The 23,166-nt window shown below is 37.2% G+C and overlaps 1 protein-coding gene across 1 annotated transcript in view; it reads right to left on the bottom strand.

Moving 5' to 3' along the window:
- Rnf217 (ring finger protein 217) overlaps positions 1 to 23,166 on the bottom strand; it is a 119,006-nt gene that overhangs the window by 4,187 nt on the left and 91,653 nt on the right. Inside the window, exons 3-4 of the mRNA XM_048354017.1 lie at positions 14,242 to 14,406; positions 2,551 to 2,752 (exon numbers count right to left, since the gene is read on the bottom strand). Coding sequence (XP_048209974.1) covers positions 2,551 to 2,752; positions 14,242 to 14,406 — 367 coding nt within the window. The remainder of the gene's footprint in view (positions 1 to 2,550; positions 2,753 to 14,241; positions 14,407 to 23,166) is intronic.

Here is a 23,166-nt window from a genome sequence, read left to right as displayed (position 1 = left end):
TATAAGTACAGTGATACTTTTAAATGCCTCAGTGTATGCTATTGTTTAAGATACCTGAATGTAATGAAGGCTATTATTTCTAGACAAATATTTCAGGTATAGATAGACATACACATGTAAATTCATCACTGAAGTTCATATAAATTACACCTAGTACCCGGCAAGAACTCTATAACCAACAGTCCAGATCTTTGTGATTGGTTAATTTTATTTTACTATTGATCATTGTGTTTTTCCTTTATTTATGCTGAAAGATTAAAAAGGCAGTGACAGGTCTCAGTGGGCAGAAGATAAGCAAGCTAGCTCACTAATCTAGAGCAAGTAGAGCCTGCACAAGAGCTTCTATCCAGGCACATATCTAAAACAGTGCTACATTCACTTTCTGGGTTGCAGCAAAATTAATCATCGGAACATCACATAGACTGAACTACAATTTTGATGTTTCAAGGCTACTGTTAGAAAAAATTACCTATGAATAAATAATGTGTAGCAAGTTACTCAAGTGAGTCATTTTAACAAACTTAAAAGGGAAGCACTTCAAGAAGGCCAAATGCTACTGGGGATGTCACAGTGGGCAGCAACAGTCTGCATTTCAGTATTGATTATCAATGAATATTGGTCAGTGACAATAATCACCATACTCATAATGTCAGCCAAATAGAAAACCACAAATAGAATCCCACTGACTTTAAAGGGCACTAGCACACACATAATGAGGCTAGACATCTGTATTGTATTGCACAGCAACCCCAAGACATGTGACATAGCTGGGCACTGCACAGCCCATAGGCAACTAGAGATGGGGCAGGAAGAGAAATGCAGCAAAATCACACAGCTGATTAAGAGTCAGACAGCAGTGGTAATTTGTTAAAAAAAACATTCATTGGGAATGAGGAATTACACACAAAATAGAGACACTATGCAGACATTTCTTGGAAGTTTGGCAGTGAAATACTACCTTTAATTTCTTGGGAAACAGTCTTTGGATTCAGATGACCACACATGGATATGGATAAAATACAGTTTGAAGTATCTAATTTAGGAAGGCAGTTTTAATATCTAATCAATATAGGTATTATTACTAATGTAATAAAAACTTTATTTTACTTGCTTGTTCATCAATGACACAATCTAGTTAGATAATACTAAATCCCACTGAGCAATTATGTTTATATATCCTAGGAGCTATGCTTAAACATTTAGAGTATGGTATTTAGGCTGTATTTTTAAAATAAGTATGTTTTTTCCTACACATAAAGCTCAGTCTGTTCGTTCATACTTTCTTTACAATCATTATCAATAAAAGAAATATGTTTTTTCCTCCAGTGGGAACAAACTTATTCCAATAATCTAATTTATGTTTAAGACATGGTACCCTTGAGGCCTGTGGGCACTGCTACATCTGTACAAGCCAGCTTAAGAAGCTTTTTTATTTTTCAGTACTGAGATTTGAACTCAGGGACTGACACTTGCGATCCAGGTATTCTACTATTTGTGCCACACCCATTGCCTTTTTTGCTTTAGTTTTTTTTCAGGTTGGGTTTTGCATGATTGACCAGCCTCAGACCTTGATCCTCCTTCCTATGCTTCTTCAATAGCTGGGCATACAAATGAGAACCAGAATGCCTGGGTTACTAATCTAAGCACAAAATAATGCACTATTATAGAACTGCTATACTCCTAGATGGCACATAGACTTACAGAAAAATTTATGTATTTAGTATTGCTGTTCTTAAATTTTTATTTTGGTTAGCATATTGTATTTGCACACAAACTACAAGTAATCTATCTTGATTTGCATCAGCTTTGCTCTATTTGGAGGCATTATGACTTAGGGATAGGAAGGGACCACACAGATAATTTTTCACTAATTTGGATACAACATTCATATCCACAAAAGCATTCATATTTGTATGACATTTGGGCATAGAACACAAAGGGTTTTTGTTTTTTAAAATACGCATCACATTAGATGCTGGCTGTTATTATGAGTACAATGAAAAATACACACCGTGATGTCCGTTTTCTAGGTGTACTGTTTCAGAGTTTGAATGGTGTGCATTTTATTATCTTTCTAGTCCATGTTCCACTCTATATTACTGCATATACTTCGTGACTGGAAAATGTGTATAAGATGCACTGCTAGTTATTATCCACACAAAAACAGCACGAACATTACTAATTAGGAATGGCATCCCCATTATCATGTACATGGTCTGCACTCAGAGTGTCAGAAATGCAAGACGCTAATGATCTCAAATTTCTGCAATGTAACTGATAATTCAGTTATCAAATGATACCTGCTTTATTATCTTTAGCTTCTAACAGTATAGGAATTACCCTGTTCAAAAGCTTATGGGTTTTTAAAAATTTTGATCACAAAGGGAAAGGATATTTTCAACCTCAAGTTTTGGGGCAAAGGTCCTACTAGACCACCTAACAGACAAGAAGGACTCAGAAAATGTTCATGGCTGTGAATTCCTAAGTTCTGTTGTCATGACTTCATTCTATCATCACTACAAGATTCCTGGAAGCATGTCAAACACTCACCACAGACTGACCCTCGCACTAATCTCCTTAAATGAGGTCTCTCTGGGAGGTAGCGATATTTGCATCCAAATATACTGAGGTTTGATGTGTGGTCTCCAAAAAACCGGAGTTGGCGGTATCTCTCTCCACATCGATAACAAAAATTAGTGTTACACTGTGAACAGGTCATGTGGTCACATCCTTCAGTTCTCTGGATGTGGATCTGTTTCAGAGAAAGAGGCAAAGATAAAGGAGTGTTATTAAAGATTTAAAAGGTAAAATTTAAAAGTTGAATTCTTTTGGGACAATATGAAAATCAGCAAAATAGAAGTGTCATGAGGCCGTCTTCAGGTTGTTAATTTGCTCATAATTACCCTTTCCGAGATTATGTTTTCATCTTCTACATATACAAAAACTTGTTGGTTCAGGTGCTCAAATCATGCACTTATTTTGATCAAGATATAAACAAACATATTCTGGGGAAATTTTTCTTTGTGTTTCCAGAGATATGCTGCATCAGAGATAAAGAACCACTTTAAATATGGTGTGATATATTTTGTATATGCTTTGACCAGCAGAAGAAAGACTTATTCCTTAAAAGAAGGGAGTATATAAAAGTTTTTTATGAACATGAAGGAGGAATAATTTCTCTGCTTAAGGAAATAGTAGCAGGTATGTGTGCATTTACCATGCTACTTTAGTTTGTAATATCATTTGTGGTTTCTAGGACTCCTTGCACAATGCCATCCATGCAAATGAGCACCTTTCTCTAAGCCTGCAGTCAAAGTACACATAACTAACCTTCACTCAAAATGTCACAGGGACTTCTATGTAGATGCAGTCACTGTATCAAGCCATGCTATAATTAACATGTTTTTGACACATGACTGGATCCTTGGCCAAGAGTCCTTGGAGACAGTACCTATAAAGTGGAGCCATGTTTTACTCAATATGTACATACTTTACCTGTCAGATGGAGAATCTACTCTCATTTAATCATTTCATCAAAGTAAGAATAATTAGGTTGTACGTACAAGATCTCATTTTAACATGAGATCTGGTAACATGAGGTCTTATGTTAAAATGAGATCTTCCCATTTTACTATAAAGTAGGCACTTACTACAGTTTAGTCACATATATGCTCATATGCAATAAGGATACATCAAGTATCCTTATTTCTGGATATCAAATCCAGAAATAAATAAATAAAATGGAATGCATGTATATATATATGTATGTATATATATATATATATATACCTTAAGTATGAACTGTGTGTTTACAAAATGTATTTTGTAACTCCAAGAGAAGGACATAGGAGGATTCTACTGTTGACGTTATCTTTAAAGTTCTAGGTGAATTTCCTGTTGTGTACCCTATGTGGTTATTGTATATGATTTTGGTACACTGGATATTCTATATATGCCTACCTGATCTAGGGAAGGGAAAGAAAAATGAGGGTGTAAGATATCACAAGAAATTTATTCACTGCCTTATAATGTAACTGTACCCCCTTTGCACAACACCTTGTCAATAAAATTTAATTTAAAAAACCCAACAAAATGTATTCTCAAGTATCTAAAAGTTTTATGGCTGTTTGCTTCTGTCCAGGAGAACTCTTTGGACTTGTGTGACAGTGAATGTGTTGATTGAATTGGGACCTTATATGGTGTAGTTGGTACAATATTGTTCAAGAGCTGGTAACTGAGCCAGGCATTTTATTCTGAAATCCCAGCACTCCAGAAGCTAAGGCAAGAGGAACACAGAAGACAACCTAGGTACATAGTTAGTGCTTAAAGGAACTAGGCTCAAACCATCCTGGAAAAAGAATTCATCTCTATAAAGCAGAGAAATTAAAAAGTGGAGAGATTTAAAAAAATTAACCATTTAAAAACATATAGGTTTTGAGAATATGTATTTCTGAAGTATATAAGTATATGTAATAGTTCTGTTTTAGTGATCAAACTTCAATTTAAAGAAACAATCCAGATTTAATTGCCCTTTCAGGACTTTTAAGGCTGTCTGCAAAGGGTCAACAGGTCTTACTCATAGCTACGATAAGGCATTTATTTGGAAAATACACACATGTGGATTTACTATCTATCTACCCACTGTCCATCAAAAGAGTTTCTTTCTGGATGACTAACAATTCTAAAGAAGTAGTGATTAAGCAGGCAGAAACACGTTATAGAGAAATGTTTAATACAGGGATAGGTAAATGAACCAAGAGAGCAAAATCTACCAAGTAATTGTCAAGACTTTGGGTATTCCAAAATCATCCCGCGAACGCTAACTCCACTGCACATTCTTTCCTAGTGGCTGGCTGACTCCTGGTGGTTTAGCCTTAGCCTCCCAGAGTTGGAGACCTAGCCTTGTGTTTTCAATTCGAGTTGTAATCCCTGTTTAAACCAGTTACTTCACTTCTTCTAAGACTCAATTTCAATGCTATTCCTTGCATGTTGAGTAAAATATGATAATAAATGCACAGCTTCTGGCAAATAATAAGCCAGATCAAAAGTTGAATCTCAACTGCTTGACTCTCATGTGCCTGACTCTCTTCCTTTCTCCACTGGAAAATGTGAAAAACCAAATACCTGGGCAATTACAACTGCAAGCCGCTTCCCTGCAGGTGCTTCTCTTTCTCCCTTTGTTGGGCTGATGCTGCGCTAAAGAACATCTCCCAGATTGGTAAGAACATAGAGCTTCTGGGATCAGTGTTGACTAATAAATCATAATTTGGGCAATAAAAACAAAACTGGTGATCTAGCTATTGATCGCTTAATCTTTTTATAGCTCTGCTGCATTTGTTTTCTTTCACATGACAGTTTCTTCCTGATAAGTCATACCTTACTTAGCCCAGTGCTCAACCTGGTTGTGCCTGTTTATCAACAAGCCTATGGCTATATCCATTTAGCACAGCAGATGGCATTAAAAAACAGTATACAGGCTAAAGCCCTACAGAACCTTTGTACCAGTTTTGATCCTCTCAACCACCTGGACACTAGGAGAAAACACTTTCCAAGACATCTACTGAGCATACACAACAATGTATTCTCAACTTTTTCATTGTATCTTGCATTTGATCTTAAAATTGAATAATACAAGTTAACAAATTTCCTTACTAGTGTAGCTGTGTCAGTGGTGACATAAAAGGACAAGGACTAATATTTGTTTAGAACTCTTAGAACTCATTGTGCATAGATTAGTAGATTTCAATTTCATGACCACAGAGTAAATCTGGCTTTTTTAAATTCATAACTAGAGCTTAGAACCTGAATCTGCTGGCATGTCCATCCTGATGAGTAGAGAAAGAATTATGAATTCATGTCTATTTATCATATTATGGAGCCTTAAACTAACTTAAAGGCAAATTTACAAGGGCAGTCATATTGAAAGCCAACTGTACAACCTCTCCAGCAGTCAGCCACATGCCTGCTCTGCTACATAGGTCAAGCTGAACTTTTCTGCTACTCTCTGGGCCAATTCACATTCTTTTTTCAAAATGGCACCATGTTTTTTTTTCTGACAAATTAAACAAGTTACACCTGTGCCTGATAGTACATTTGCTTCTACATTTCATTTCACATGTAATTTTTAACTATCTTTTCTTTCTTTCCTTTAGTTGGTCATGGGGCTTGAACTCAGGATCTGGACACTGTCCTTGAGCTCTTTTGCTCAAGCCTAGTGTTCTACCACTCTGAGCCCCTTACTTCTGTTTTTACTGGTGCCCAGCTTAACTACCATTCTCAACTAACATAGCGTCAATGGGTTCTTAAATCTTTATGTATCCTATTTATTATTTCGCTTAAGAAAAGAAGACTGCAGTTTCTATTCTCTCATTTGGAAGACATTTCTTGCCACTAATATGGGGAATACTAAAGCAATTAAAGGATTGTTGGTTAGAAAACATTTCCAGGTAAGAATTGATAAAATCATAAGTTCTGATCATGACTCACAGTACTCTGCTACATTGCATAATTATATGGTTGTACAGATTAATTTGAATATTTTACACACAAAAGAGCAAGGGTATAATTATGGAAAATATCATAATTTATCAACTTTCAAATACACAGAGCTTCCTTTATTATAATGGTGAATGTACCCTGATTACACATGAATATTTTATTATTTGATACTACCAGAAAAATGAGTTGCCACAATGTAAATCAATGTGCAACAGGAGACATTGCTCTTCACATTTGCTAAGCAAACTGGAAGTTTGAACTCCTAACAACCAAAGGATAAGAAATTTTACAGGCTACACAAATTCCTCAAGTGTATATTTAAAGGATTATATTTTGGCAATATCATCTTTCTTTGTTTTTAAAAACATAAAGCCCTTCCTAAAACACACGTTAAATTATATTTACATAAATCTCATGTGTTTTCCCAGTGAAGCTGCCTTTATCTTTTATGACTGTCTCAAAGCATTTACCAGATTAACTGCTGAAAAGCTAACCATTCTCCCAATTTGAACAGTGGCTACCACATAACATCAGTATTCTGTTCTAGAGACTGATTAGCATTGACTAAGTTATAAATATTTGATTCACTACTACAGACTTTTCTCCACCTACAAAAAAATAAGGTCAGCTCTTTAAGGACTAGAGTATTTATTTATGTACCAATTGTTGTTTATGGATCTAGACTTAAAGTCATGAGATGGAATGTTTAGAATACTATCACTTAAAAGAGTTTATTAATTAAGTCCATATTGCAATTGAGATAAGTGATACAGGAGACCATTGTTGTTGTGCCCGTGATTTTCCTCCCAGGATAGATGTTATACACTGCACAGGAGACAAGCAGTATCCTCGGACACATGGTTCCAAGGAGATGACCACTGTGGAAAAACTGCATGCTCAGGATTCAGAGCTTACTACAGTACCAAACACTTGTTATTCATTTTTACCACAAGCCTGTGTTGCCCATTTTCTGCAGAAAACATGACTTTCACCTTTCAATAAATCTCATTTTTCAGTTATTATTTCAATAAAGCACATTCACTTTTATCTTCCATTTTGGGACATCACTCCTTTGGAAAGCAGAGTTTCGCAAAATGAAGGGCAAAGAAACGATCACCACAGACTGTACAACAACCTAAACACAAGTGAAAAAAGGACAGCCCAATGAAGAGTTTCTCCCCATCGATTGAACTCTGCCAAAGTGGCCATGAAAATTTTAAATGTGGTTTAAAAAATTATTTTATTTTAGAAATTTATTTATTTTTTTGCTTAAGCTTGGTTAAGACCAAGTGCATAAGACCGGCTTTACTGTATACATAAAAAATATAAATAAAATATCCACACAGTATCTAAAAAGTAAAAGTAGAATTTAGTTTTGTATTTGATAGGTCTCACTTAAATCAAAAGTAGAATAGCGGGCGGGGAATATGGCCTAGTGGTAAAAGTGCTTGTCTCGTATACATGAAGCCCTGGGTTCGATTCCTCAGTACCACATATATAGAAAAAGCCAGAGGTGGCGCTGTGGCTCAAGTGGCAGAGTTCTAGCCTTGAGCAAAAAGAGGCCAGGGACAGTGCTCAGGCCCGGAGTTCAAGCCCCATTACTGGCAAAAAAAAAAAAAAAAAGTAGAATAGCAATAAATTAACTGCCAACCCATTTTATAATTCACTCATCACACAACTGTTCACATGTACTCATCTCCATATACATTAAGAAATGATAGCTTACTTTATTGGTAAGTAGGAAATAATAACCGAATTATTATCCTTATTGTTATCAACAAAAATTTTGCTCTAGGAATAAATTAATTCTTATTTTAAAAATAGCTTGTATGGGGCTGGGGATATGGCCTAGTGGCAAGAGTGCTCGCCTCGTATACATGAGGTCCTGGGTTCAATTCCCCAGCACCACATATACAGAAAATGGCCAGAGGTGGCGCTGTAGCTCAAGTGGCAGAGTGCTAGCCTTGAGCAAAAAGAAGCCAGGGACAGTGCTCAGGCCCTAAGTCCAAGGCCCAGGACTGGCAATAAATAAATAAAATAAAAATACCTTGTATGTACATTTTTCTCAATGATCTCTAGAAATTAAGAAACAACTCTGAGGAATTAAGAAAATTACGTGAGTAATGTTTAGTTTTCTTATTAGCTCAGTCCCCAGACTTGCCCTGACAGGGTAACAAACAAACAAAAAACCCCTATGCTTGGTGCTGTTATCTTAGCTACACAAGAGGCTGAGATCTGAAGGTGACAGCCCAAAACCAGTTCAGGCAGGAAATTCCATTACACTGTTATCTTCAATTAACTACCAAAAAGCCAGAAGTAGAGCTGTGGCTCAAGTGGTAGAGTACTAGCCTTGACCACAAAAACTAAGGGACAGCACCCAGGCTGTGAATTCAAACGGTCATGTGCACACACACACACACACACACAATCACGCCCCCCCCCCCCCGGGAGAAAAACAGAAACAAAGAAGAAAAACTAAACAATCACCTTAAACAGTTGACAAAAATATTATTATGAACCTATGTAGCATGAAAGCAAAACATTTACAAAAATGATGACAACTCTACCCTGTTGCTGAGCCTGTAAGGTAGGGAGGTACTGCGTTAAAGAAATGTACAAGTCAATTAAGGGCAAAATTAATGCATATAAACTTAGCCTGAGGAATTGTGAAGAAATAAATTGAGAAGGCAAATAGCCCAGTTTAGAAAAAGAAGCTCAATGTCTCAAGAACTTAAAAAATTAACTACTAATAAATTCCTGAAGAGCTAGATATTGAATAACATGACAATTAATTTGGGTATTTCTATTCTCAATAAGAAAATACTGAAAAAAGCAATAAGGAGAAGCAAAACAAAATATGGCATGATTGAGCAATGAGCAAGGAAAATGGGGGCATTCCCCCCACCCCAGAAGTTATAATCTCATAGGAAAGAAAATGTAATCCTAATAATTCTAGTTTCATAATGGTATGCTCTTGATTATTTAAACACCTAATTCGTTTTTAAACTTTATAATCACTTTTTTACACAAAAACCCTGAAAGTATCCAAAATGATATTAGAGTGAGATATGAAGGTCATTAAATTTGACATTAAACTTAATGTCAAAGTTACAGCTTACACACACACATACACACACACACACACACACACACAATGGCAATCTGGGAGAAAGTATGGGAATGACTGAAGAATATCTTAAAGTACTGCTTTAAATTGTTAGACTATATAAAAGTGGTTTAAGTTTATTATTCAAAGAACAGTCAAAGAAAGAACTAGAATAATTAGTATGAAAAACTGAACCAGTGACTGTCAGTGACAGCATGGTGGTATCATTCTAGCACCTGGGAGGCTGAGGAAGGAGAATTTCAAGTTCAAGGCCAGCCTGTGTTATAAAGAACCATCTCAAAGAAAAGAAAGAATAAAAGGAAGATAGGAAAGTAAAGGAATTAAAGAGAGGGAGAGGAAGAGGGAGAGGGAAAAGGGGGAATGGCAAAGGGAAGGGGAGGGAAATGAGGAGAACAGAAAGGGAAGGGAAGGGAAAAGAGGAGAAGGAAATGGAGTACAAAGAAGGGGAGGGGAGGGAGAAAGAAAGGTGAAATTAATCCTCAATTGTACTATCAGGGGGTCAAGAGACAATGTCAAGGGCTAAGTATAAAATTCATAACTTACAGGTAATTATAAGAAGTTGAAACCCAAATGAACTCAAAACACTGGTGTCTACCATAAAAATTATGCTGTAAAAATCAAATACAGTTTATTACAAAAGGATTCGATGTTTTCTGTTATAATGTTAGCATCTGAACATCAATACTCTGATACTTCACTAAGTCTTTAATGTATTCTAGTTTTCATCTACTGTTGTAGGAAATGTTATTTGTTAGAGTACTGTCCAAATCTTATTTCCTAGGTAGAAGTATGTTGCAAATTATCCCTAGTTTTGTGCTTCGTCTTTACTATAGTTCCCTTGAACCCAGGCCCTCATCTCCTAGGAAATCCTCATAGGAAAAGATTTCACATTTGGGATTATACACATCCATTCTAAGAAACACTTCCTCTAGCCCTTTCATTATTACCCTGCTTTTGTGAACATCCAACTGTCTTTCATCCATTCATCCACACAAAAAAATTATTTGTTCACTGATAAGAACTTACATGGTTCTAGGGTTCTAGTCTTTAAGGAGCTTATAGTCTAAGGTGCAAAGAAACATCTCTCTCTCTCTCTCTCTCTCACACACACACACACACACACATACACATTTCATAATCTATAGCTAATGCCCTGAAGAAAAAGTAGAAGGTAAGGAAAAGAATACTTAATTTATGAGATAGATCTGGGAAAAGGGTAGAAAATGTTTCTCTAAAAACGTGAAGGACAAGTGGCATCTCAGCAGATAGGTGAGCTGGGGGATGGGGAAGCATTCTCAGCATAATATGCTTGTGGCATTCTATGTCTATTAATTCATAGACTTAATTAATTCATTCATAGAGTTAATAGACAGAATTTCTTTTTTTTCAAATTTTTATTATCAAACTGATGTACAGAGAGGTTACAGTTTCATTCGTTAGGCATTGGATACATTACTTGTACTGTTTGTTACCTTGTCCCTCATACCCCCCTCCCCCCTCCCCCTAATAGACAGAATTTCTTATGGTACAATTTTGAAGTCTTTCATTATCTGCATTCTTTTCTGTTCTTCCAGAAAGGAGCCAGTTCATAAATAACATTAAAAAAATGGTTTTCTCTAAAGGGCTGTGCACAGATCCTGACACAGCATGATCTCAAGGAATAAACACAAAATACATAAACACAAAATGAATATTACCCATGAGCCCTCTCCCAATTGCCAAATTGATGTAGCATACTTTACTTGGTATCTTATTGCCTCCTTCAATGTCAGTTAATCAGTGGGTCACTACTGACTTCCTGACCTTTGGCACACACTTGCTTCAATGCTCTATTCCTCTGATCTTCAATTCCTATTCTTCAGTCCCTTTTTTTTTTTTTTTTTTTTTATTTTTTTGGCCAGTCCTGGGCCTTGGACTCAGGGCCTGAGCACTGTCCCTGGCTTCTTCCCGCTCAAGGCTAGCACTCTGCCACTTGAGCCACAGCGCCGCTTCTGGCCGTTTTCTGTATATGTGGTGCTGGGGAATCGAACCTAGGGCCTCGTGTATCCGAGGCAGGCACTCTTGCCACTAGGCTATATCCCCAGCCCCTTCAGTCCCTTTCTTGATTTCATCCATGCTCCCATCCATGCCCCACTTTTTTTTTTTCCTTTGGCCAGTCCTGTGCTTGGACTCAGGGCCTGACCACTATATCTGGCTTCTCTTTGCTCAAGGATAGTACTCTGCCACTTGAGCCACAGCGTCACTTCTGGCCATTTTCTATATATGTGGTGCTGAGGAATCGAACCCATGGCTTCATGTATCTGAGGCAAGCACTCTTGCCACTAGGCCATATTCCCAGCCCTCATGCCCCACTACTTAGCACATGTTCTTCAGGCTACCTCCACAATCTTCCTGTGGGACACGGCCCCTAAACTTAAGATTAATGTAACATTTATTCACTAGCCATTTATACCCATATACTTTATAGCCAGTCTAAAGCCAAATAAACCCAACTCAAAACACTGTACTTCTCCAGCCCTTTATACTCACACTGACAAATTCAAACAAGTCCTCTATTCATGGTCTCACCATTCTTTCACTCCAAGATATTTATCTAACCCCTCTCTTTTCCAGTCTTTAAACCTAATCTAGCCTTGTGATCATTATTTTCTGTTAGATATCACTGCCAACTTGAAGTCAACAGCAACTAACATGAACTATTAATCTGTTACCACCCTTCTCCCACATATAGCATTTAGTGGTCCCTAGGCTTCTTACTATGACAGGCAAAATCCAGATTCTTCTTTTCTTCTCTGGCATACATTTTCACCACTTCTGTGAATGTTATACTGAGGGAACTACAAAGTGCTTGTGGTTCTGAAATGCCCTGCACACTTCCTGGCTAGGTGGCTTTCCCCCTTCAATTGTTACACCCCCTTTCTTGGAAACCTTTCATCTTGCCATAGTACTCTTCAACAACCTATCTCTCCTTGGATTTTTCAAGATAGTTGGGTCCCATTTTATGGAGCACATTTGAGTCCTCATTAAAAGCTCTAAGAAAACCCTAAAAATGAAATTATTTGACCATTACCTATTTATTATTAAATACCCAGAAAACTGCTCTATTTACTCCAGACTCCAGGTGCTTAAGAGAAAAAAAATAGGGCAAACTCCTTTCTTTTTTAAAATTTAGTTGTCAAGGTGACGCATAGAGGGATTATAGTTATATACATAAAGTGGTGGGTACACTTCTTGTCAAACTTGTTACCTACCTCCTCCCTCATTTTTGTGTCTTTTGTGGTTGGAAAATATCCCTTATTTTAAGTAGCGATATGTGTTATGGATAGGTAAGGATAGGTAATAGGTAATATTATGCTAAAGCTCCAGAAAGCAATTGTGGAACTATTGGGGGAAAAAAAAGCCCAATTTAGATGTGACTTCTAAAAGTACATATAACAAAAGGTAAAACACACACACACACACACACACACACATACACACACACAAACCACACACACACACACACACACAAACACATACACACTTTTCTAAATCAAACAGATCCTCACTTTGTAGCATCAACTCCAAAATACTTTGGCTGGAGTTATTTTCTGATCTCTGTAAAGGAGAGCCTCCTTTGGCCATTTGCATGGCTGCTTTCCAGCATCCCAGCTGTAGCTCAATAGCCTGCCAACTTGATTACTTGCATGGTTATCAGAAGAAAAATGAAAAGTGAGATTCATTTAAAAATAAAATCTACCTCACCAAATTTATAAAAAGCAAAATGATCAATTCAATGTAATTAAAATGATAAGGAGTGGCAGAAAGACTAGGAAAGCAAAACCCTGTAAAAATGCAGAGGTTGCATAAATGAACAGTGATCTCAGTGTGCACTACAAGCTAGAAATAATATCATAGTACCTTTTATTTCTTTATATTTGGAGATAATATTTTACTAGGTAGCCAAAGGTGTCCTGGAAGTCAGGATCCTTTTGTCCTAGCCTCCCAAGTGCCTATATATCAAGTTAGTAGCATCTTTTCCTATTCAAATACCTTCATTCTTATCTTGTTCTAGTACTGGAGCTTGAACTCAGTTCAAGCCTCATGCTCGCTCCTTGCTTTTTCAGTCAAGACTGACACTCTACCACTTCAGCCACAGCTTCACTTCCTATCTTCATTTTTTAAAATGGATAAAGGAGTTTAACAATACAGTTTATGAATAAAATATATCATGGTCAGTGTCTGCCCAGAACATTCTACCCACCCCTCTCCCTTGTACAACTACTTACAGATAACTTTTAAAACATTTTAAAAATAAATAAAATAGCTTAAAAAAACTGACATGCTAAAAAAACATAAAATGGAAAAAGCAGTTTTTGATGTAGTCAATCAGTACTTATAAGTGGCCTGCTTATAGCTTAAAAGGTAAAGCAAATAATAGAAATACACATTGTTTATACAGCAGCATTCTTCTTAAGGCATCTAATATAATTACACTTCTAAAATGAAAAAGCAAATCTTTTTCTCCCCACCTGCTTCTGGACAATTAAGAATGCAATCATTTTGGTATTATGAACACTGCTCAATTCAGTTCAAATGTTTGCAGTTCGTTTCTTTCCCCCCAAAGGTTACCTCACCTTGCACTTGGGACACTTCTGGGCGTTCCTCTGCCCATGTTCAATTTCGCTGGCCCAGTGACGTAACAGCTTGTCTCCTTTTTTGTACTCCTTGCAGTTAACACCTTCATGCCAAGGAGAATGGCACTTAAAACACCAGACAAATTGGCAAGTGGGGCACTGGATCTGCAGGAGGAAAAATGACATGAGGTCCTGGTAGATAGACTAGAAGTTTCTGAAAGAGTCAGGGTGAGGATGCCAGAGGGGGAAGTGTGATAATAAGCTGAAAGGCTGCAATTTAGAAAAGCCTCCTGCATAACAAGCCCCAAAACACAAGATATGAAATTTCTGTTATTAAAGAAGGAAGGAATTACTTTGACAAGAATGAAAAAACATGGTGCATTCCAGAAGTCAATTTAGATTTAAGAAAATCTTCCTGGCTGAAGCACATACTAATATTGAAGGGCTCTCAAGGCCCCAAAGCCATATCCTTTGGAAGCCTTTGAGCTCCCCCTTCCATTGACCCAACTGCCCAGACATGTTATCACTTTTCTTTAACCAAGGTTTCTTTATTTTATGAAATCAAAGCCTTGCTGGTATCTCATCAAATAAAAACACACAAACATTGGTACATTGATGCTTTAGCACACATTATGAGGCACATCTGAAATAACGGATACCCTGCTGTGTGACCAAAGGAAGGCTGTAATAAAAAGCACTGTGGTAGGTCCAGTGTATCAACATGGTGGTCCTGTGGTATGCACTGAGGAAACCATCATGAAGGAGCCTTCTTATATGCATCATTACAAATGTCTTGACGTAGAATGTAGTTTATCTGCTCTCCTTTATTCTGAATGACAGTGGAACATTACACTCTCACAGTCTACTTCTAGTCTTCACTCCAAAATCATGAGACTAATTAGCCTTTTGAGGACTATTTGATTAAAATGAGCTAATAAAATGTCTCACTATGAATGACATTTTTGACAATCCTTCTTTGTGCTCCTGAATATTATGCGTTTGTAGCACAGGTGGATTTATTGACATTTTAAAGAACAGTTGGATTTTTCTTTTGGTGAACTGAACATAATATCAGCACTTACTTTATTAAATACCCCCTTTTATTTTAAAAAAAAGATGAGCTTCTCTTTCATATATTAACTGAGTGGCAGTTACAATGACAGCTCTTCTGCCTATAACTAAATATGTTATGGTTTCTATTGATCTCAAGAACAAAACATATCATTCCTAGGAAAATACAAAGCCAATGTGCCTGCCCTTATGAACACATAAGATGATGCTAAGTGAAATGAACTCCATGTTATGGAAACGAGTGTTATATCACTGTTGTAATTATTTTCAACATGCCATGTGAAACCACAGCTTCTTTTTGGTTGATGATTCTCTTGTATCCCCTATCACTGTATCTCATCTGAGTACCCTGGATACTGTATATACTGGTATTAGAACTAGGGAAGTGAAAGGGAATATCAAAATTGAGAGACAAAGGATAAAAAGACAAACGACTCCAAAAACAATACTTACAAAACCATTTGGTGTAAACCAATTGAACAACTCACAGGGGGAGAGGGGAAAGGAGAGGAGGAGGGGAAACAAGGGAGGAGATAACAAGAAATGTATCCAACGCCTAACGTATGAAACTGTAACATCTCTGTACATCAGTTTGACAATAAAAATAAAAAATAAAATTATGCACACAGATGCACAAAAAATAATGGAAAATTAAAAAAAATAAAAATGTACTCACTGCTTCACGTATGAAACTATAACCTCTCTGTACATCACTTTGACAATAAATAAGTAATTATTCAGAAAAAAAGAGAATTGGAAGCAATGGAGTAAAGATAGCTTGATTGTAAAGGAGAGAGAGATATGATGATATAAGTAGAGTGGAGCAAATAAAGAAAACACAGTGAAGTAAAAAAAAGCATCATTTTTATAAGCTTTAAAATTCTTCATAGTAATTTTTAAAAATTCTGTTAAACTGTGTTTTAATTTGTTTATTTTTTTATTATTATTATTTTTTTGCCACTCCTGGGCCTAGGACTCAGGGCCTGAGCACTGTCCCTGGCTTCTTTTTGCTCAAGGCTAGTACTCTGCCACTTGAGCCACAGCGCCACTTCTGGCCGTTTTCTATACATGTGGTGCTGGGGAAATCGAACCCAGGGCTTCATGTATATGAGGCAAGCACTCTTGCCACTAGGCCGTATTTATTCGATCTTCCAATTAAATCTACTAAGTACCTAAAACACTACAGATTAACATTTATACATGAGAAAACTAAGGCTCACAGACAGTAAACAAATTTCCCAAGGTAACATAGCAAGTATCTATTAAGATGAAATTTAAGTATGTTTGTCAGGCTGCAAGGACAGCAGATTTTTCATCATGCCAAAACATTTGTTCATAGACAACACTATTCCTTCTTTGGTCACTGACAACTTAAATGGTAATAGTCAAGGAAGGCAGTGTGGTTAAACTATTCAGTGAGGCAGAATTTCTAATATGTCTCACCAAAAGTGAAAAAAGATTTTACTCACCTAAGTTGGAAGACTCCTTAGTATATATTAAAAAAGATTTTACTATTCAGTTTCTTAAAATATATGCATTTTCCTTTGTAAAAACCATTAATGCTAAGACACTTTTTAAAAATATAATTTTATAGTTACTATTAAGATTTTGTACTATTTCATACATCAGGTAATGAGTACATTTCTTTGGGGGGGGCTTATCACCCCTTTGTTTGCTTTGTCCCAGTTTCTCCCTCCCATCTCCTCTGTCCACAAGTTACATAGTTCATTTTCCACATAGTACATACCTAATAGCATTACTGCATTAGTTCACCTTTCCTGCTTCACTTTCTGTGCCTCTCTTTTGCACACCCCCTACACAAATAAATCCAACAGCCAAAACAAACACCAGCACTATCACCAGCACTAACATCAATAACAAAAAACCCATACTTCCATTTCCTGGAATTTGTTTCAGTAAATAGTACTTTAAATGTTCAGAAAGGTTATACCTCCCCTAAAGGTATTCTCCTTTTTTTCTTTTTTAATGTAAATTTATTTTTTATTATTAAGGTGTCATACACAGGGTTTACCATTTTGTAAGTCAGATAAGAGAATTTCTTTTTCAGGCAATGTTACCCCTTCCTTTGCTTTCCTCTAGTTCCCTACCTAGCCCCCATCTCTGACCACTCTGTCTTATTTTTTAAAATTAATTTATTTATTGTCAAAGTGGTGCACAGAGGGGTTACCATTTCATATGTGAACTTGTCATCTCCTCCTTCATTTTTCTCCCATCTTCCCCTCTCCCCAATTCTCTCCATCCTACCCCCCTGAGTTATACAATTGGTTTACAGTATATTCTCTTCTAAGTACTGCTATTGCATTGGTTTGCCTTTTACCTTTTGCCTCTTCATTTTGATATTCCCCTTCCTTTCCCTAGTTCTCATAAATTTATATACAATTCCTAGGGTACCAAAATCAGTTACAGTGACATCAGGGATAAAACCATGGGGAAGAAAGTCAAAGACAAAAGTATAATTTCACATAGTACATTGAAAATAACAACAACAATAAACCACTTATTTATATAACTTGGAGTTATTTTGCTAAGCATCATCTTATGTGTTCATATGTACATGGCTATTGAGCTGTTGTGATCTTCTGCTAGGACTATCCTAGACATGCAATAATTAATTATTATCAACGAGGGAAACCATAGAGTCAGTGTTTCTTTGGAACTTTACTTAGTATAATTTTTTCCAAGTCTTTCTATTTCTTTACAAATGGGGCAATGCCATAGAATAGAAGCATAGAATTCCATTGTGTATATGTACTACAGTTTCTTGATCCATTCATCTACTGAGGCGCATCTGGGTTGGTCCCATATTTTAGTGATGGTAAACTGTGCTGCGATGAACACAGTTGTTCTGGTAGCTTTAGTGTGGTCCTGTTTGTAATCTTGTGGGTAAATGCCCCAAAGTGGGTTTGCTGATTTACAGGGCAGTTCTATGTTTAGCCTTTTGAGTAACCTCCACACTTCTACAGAGTGGTTGAACAAGTTTACACTCCTACCAACAGTGTAATAGGGTACCCTTTTGGCCACATCCTCTCCAGCATATGTTGTTATCAGTTTACTTGATAATGGCCATTCTTACTGGGGTGAGGTGGAATTTGTTGTTTTGATCTGCATTTCTTTTATGGCCAGTGATGCTGAACACTTCTTCAGTGCCTCTTGGCCATTCTCATTGCCTCTTCAGAGAAGTCTCTTTTTAAGTTCACTTGCCATACAGTAGACAAGGGCCTCATATCTAAAATATACATAGGACTCAAAAAATTAAGTTCCCCAGAGACAAATCCTCAAGGTATTCTCTTTTAGTCTGTTTGTGTGTGAATGCATAGAGTCCTAGATGTGTTATCATGTCCAGTTATATTTTTTATCTAGCTTCCACATAACAGAAAAAATGTGTCATTTGTCTCTCTGAACATGACTTACCTCAGCATGATTTGTTCTAGGTGCATTCTAAAATCATTCACTTTTTTTTTTTTTTGGCCAGTCCTGGGCCTTGGACTCAGGGCCTGAGCACTGTCCCTGGCTTCTTCCCGCTCAAGGCTAGCACTCTGCCACTTGAGCCACAGCACCGCTTCTGGCCGTTTTCGGTATATGTGGTGCTGGGGAATCGAACCTAGGGCCTCGTGTATCCGAGGCAGGCACTCTTGCCACTAGGCCATATCCCCAGCCCCTAAAATCATTCACTTTTTAAAGAAAGAATAGGTTGAAATGGGTAAGCTTCAAAAAAATAAAACATTGTTAATAATTCATTGTTTGGTCACTAAACAATGAAGAATCACAGCCAATATTACATGGGGCCTTCCTTTTTGATATAATATATAAAGATGGTGAAGAATTCAGAAAGATGGAGTTTTTCCTATGCATTTGCCATTATTTCAGTACATGTGAATATTTTATCCAATTCTTTTTCCTTGGACATTATTTAGAATTCTGAATCAATAAGGAGCCTCAAGTTTTCCATCAGTCTTGAGAGAATAATAGACACAAACATGCCTTGAAATGGGATCCTGTTTCCCAATGTGAGACATGTAATTGGCTCAAGGCTCTCTGACTAGATGCTGAACTAGTACATTTGTGGAGTTCTATGAAGGAAGATTTAGAAATGTAGTCAAGAATGATGCCTTTTCCCCATTCATTACTGGGGACTGAACCCATGCCCTTTTACATACTAGATAAGCACTTTAGTACTTGAGTCTTTCTTCACAGCCTATTTGAAATGTGTGACTCTCCAAAGACACTAAAACAAAGCAATCATACTAGGTATCTAAATCAGGTATAATGACTCCATTTTCTTATACTAACAAGTTCTACAACCAATCCTGGTACCAATATTCACCACCAACACAGACCTAGAGATAAACTGTACCAATAGTTAGGGAAAAGCGCTCAAGTGAATATGAATAATTAACATTCAACCTTCAGTTGCTTACTATCTTCCTATTAAAATAATTTTTAAAAACCTGTTAGCTAGCCCACAACTTTGGTTTTCAAAGACTACACTGGAACTGTTTCAATGCTGATGTTTTGAGTGAAAATATTTTATCCATTCTGACCATGACCACCTTCATATTGACCTCCCATAAAGACAGACATGACAGGAATGTGGTATTTTCCTCAACTTTTACTCAGTCATTCCACTGAAAAATTACATCTCCCTCTCCAGGTCTACCACATGGAGTACTTATTTCAATACAAAAGCATCATGCTGGCTCCTTGCCACACAAAGTGTGGTTAGAAACCCAGAACACATGAATCCCACTGAATCAAGAGTCTACCAGAACTCCAGGACTTCAGGTGATTCATTTCCATGGTAAAGCTGGACTAGGACTGTTCTATGCTATCTATTTCCATCTTCTTGGTCACACATTTTTGTATCAGGAATGGTGCCAAATAATATGTAACCAATGGCTTGGTACTGTGGACAAGCTGTCCTTAGCATGAGCTTTTTACAGCAGGGATGTTCATTGTTACATAGAGATTAGCTAGGTAGATTTATTTTTCTTTCTTGGGGCATGAAATGGAGTTACCCATAAACTGCCATCTCATGGAGGAGAAGGCAGAGAGGAGTGGAGTGACACAGTGCAGATCACTGGAGATGGGAACAGGCACTGGCTTGTGCTCTCAGGCAACCAGAAGTGTCTGATTTTTCTGAGGTTAGCTGAACCCAAGTAGCTACAGAGACTGCTCTCCAGACCTTCCCACTTCCTGTGGGGGCTGCAGTAACCTCACTAAAGTGGACAAGGAAAGAGCACATCTCTGATTCTTGTAACTGAAAACACTAATTAACACAATCTACTGAAATCTTACCCTGCTTCAATGCTCATTGTCTTCCCTCCAAGCAGCATTAGTGCTATTATGTAACTTATGTTACTCAATGAAGAATCTCAACCACCATAACCATCTACAAATTCACTGAGGGCAAAGATAGCATTCACTTTGTATTTACTGAGTAAAGAAACATAGGACTGACTTCCAGCATATGGTAGACATTCAGTAAGTGATTTGTGAAACAAATTAAATGAATTCAAAGGAAAAACAAGATGTCTAATTACAACCAGTGGCTGACATGGCATCACCACTTGCTAGATTACCAGATGATGTTTACTAAATATTTCATCTTCTTGACATTATGCTGAGCGTCATGATTAATGCACAAACTCTTCTACAGGAGGCATGACTGCCATATTGTTAGAATAAAGCTGCTTCAGTTATGAGTCTTAATTAACTTGTCCTAGGATCCACAAAAGACAAAAGAACTTTTTAATACACCACAAATTTTGAATCTCATTACGATTTCCAGATCTGCACTGTACCGATGAGCATACATCAGGTATATCAATTACTAAACCTAAGAAAAGGGTACATTTATTTTTCCACCAATATGTAAAAATGAGAAACAGACCACAAAATACATACAGAATCCAAATCAAAGAGGACTTGAAATAACTATTTTACTTAAATTCTGTGTATACATATCTATGTGTGTATGTATATACATATAAATAGATATATACAAATACCAACATACACACATAGTTTTAAATAAATCATAAATGCATTACTAATGAAACTGAAGATATTAGACAACATCTGGGCATAAAATACTACAACAATAAAAGCTTACTCTGTTTTCCAAAAGAAGGACTTGCTTTATTAGGACTTCAGGTTTGATGGACATGCCTCAGGGGTGGAGTTTCTGACTAGCAAGAGCAAGATTCTGAGGACAAACCCAGTACAGTCATATCCATTCATTTGCCTATTCAACACATTTGTGGAGCATCCCCAACTGGCAGGCACTGACTGGATTGATTTTAGGGACACATAAAATGAATGCAACTTGTCCTTAAAGGAGTCTATTAGAAGCAGACAATGTGCTGAAAGCAATAAAACCATGTAATGACTGCTAGGGTACAAGCTTGGACAAGTTGGTGCCATGGGAACGATGCTTCAGCAAAGCTGGGGAAAATCAATGCTGAGAGAGAATATGGGCTTGAGCAAAGTGGAAGATAGTCGGGAGAAGGACAGTGTCATACATCAGGTAGGGGGTCCGGCCTGAGCACTGTATAGCAGGCACCGAGGACACAGAGAGAATCTAAGTGTTTTAATGTTGCTTAAAGCAGAAACATCATCTCAGCCAGCTCAACCTGAGCCTTGCTAGAATATTCCACATGTGGGATCTCTAAATTTGCACGATCTTGCCTTATTTACCACAATATCCCATGGTCCATTGATTCTGTATATGAAACGTAAAAATTGTAGATGTCAGGAAAGCTCATGTCTTGAAGAAACCAACTAAAATAATAAGTGATCAAGAAATTAGAGTTTAAAAAAAGATTTTTCTTAAAGAACTGAAGACGTTTTTTCTTGGAAAGAAGATGTGAAGTACAGGGTGCTACAGAGAAGAGAGATGGAGTCTTTGGTGCAGGATTTCAAACACCTTTAAGAAAGCAGTGCTGTGCCATTGCAGCAGCAAATCCTAAAGCCAGAATGGTGGCAGGGGAGGGTGACACTCCACCTGGAAGAATATGGCCTGATTTCTTGTCTTGAATCTCACTCCCTGAGATCTCACCTTGTACCTGAGATGTGAAAGTCAGTGCCATCATACACTGACACCATGCAACATTGCTCCCTACACAGAGTCCAGATGTGGCCAAACAATCCTTGCCTTAAATTCTCACAGCATAGCTGAAACCAGGCTGCAAATGACAAGGGAAATTTTCCTAAAGCTGGGGCCCCAAAGTAGACAAAACATGCAAAGAATAACACATGGCAAGATAAACAACACCCAAATAGGATAGTTACTCATAAAAATAACCTTAGTGACTTCCCTCCATACTGGTTTCTGAGCTGGATCTACACATGTCACACAGCATTTACTGCACAATTCACTCACCTCAAGAGCAATTCTTACATTCAAGTGGGAGGCATGTTCTTCTAGGGATGCATGTCAGAACTTGGGACTGAGGCTGTTTCCTACCTGGACACACTTTAAAGGGCTTCACAGGCCCTGCCTCCAAATCAGAAAGTAATTCCCCACTGTCTGAGGATTCACTTCTTCACTAATAAATATAAAAGGGTACTGGGCAATTTTGGCTCAATTTGTATAGCTCCAACTCCAAGCCAGAAAAGTGTGGCATCATTCTGTTTATAACGGGACACCCTGTTCTAAAACTAAAACATAATAAGGCTTATATCTCACAAGAGAAATGTACATAAAATAGCAGAAAGGTCACTGAATTACACTGTGTATTGAGACTAGTAAGTGAGTGCATATGTAAGTGACTTACATATGCATAAGGGTGCATATGTATGCATGTGTGAGAGAGAGAGAGAGAGAAAAAAAAA

Source organism: Perognathus longimembris, chromosome 9 (genome assembly GCF_023159225.1).
Source record: "Perognathus longimembris pacificus isolate PPM17 chromosome 9, ASM2315922v1, whole genome shotgun sequence".
Taxonomy (NCBI): Eukaryota; Metazoa; Chordata; class Mammalia; order Rodentia; family Heteromyidae; genus Perognathus; species Perognathus longimembris.
The sequence above is the reverse complement of the archived record's forward strand: the minus strand, read 5'-3'. Positions and strand labels throughout refer to the sequence as shown.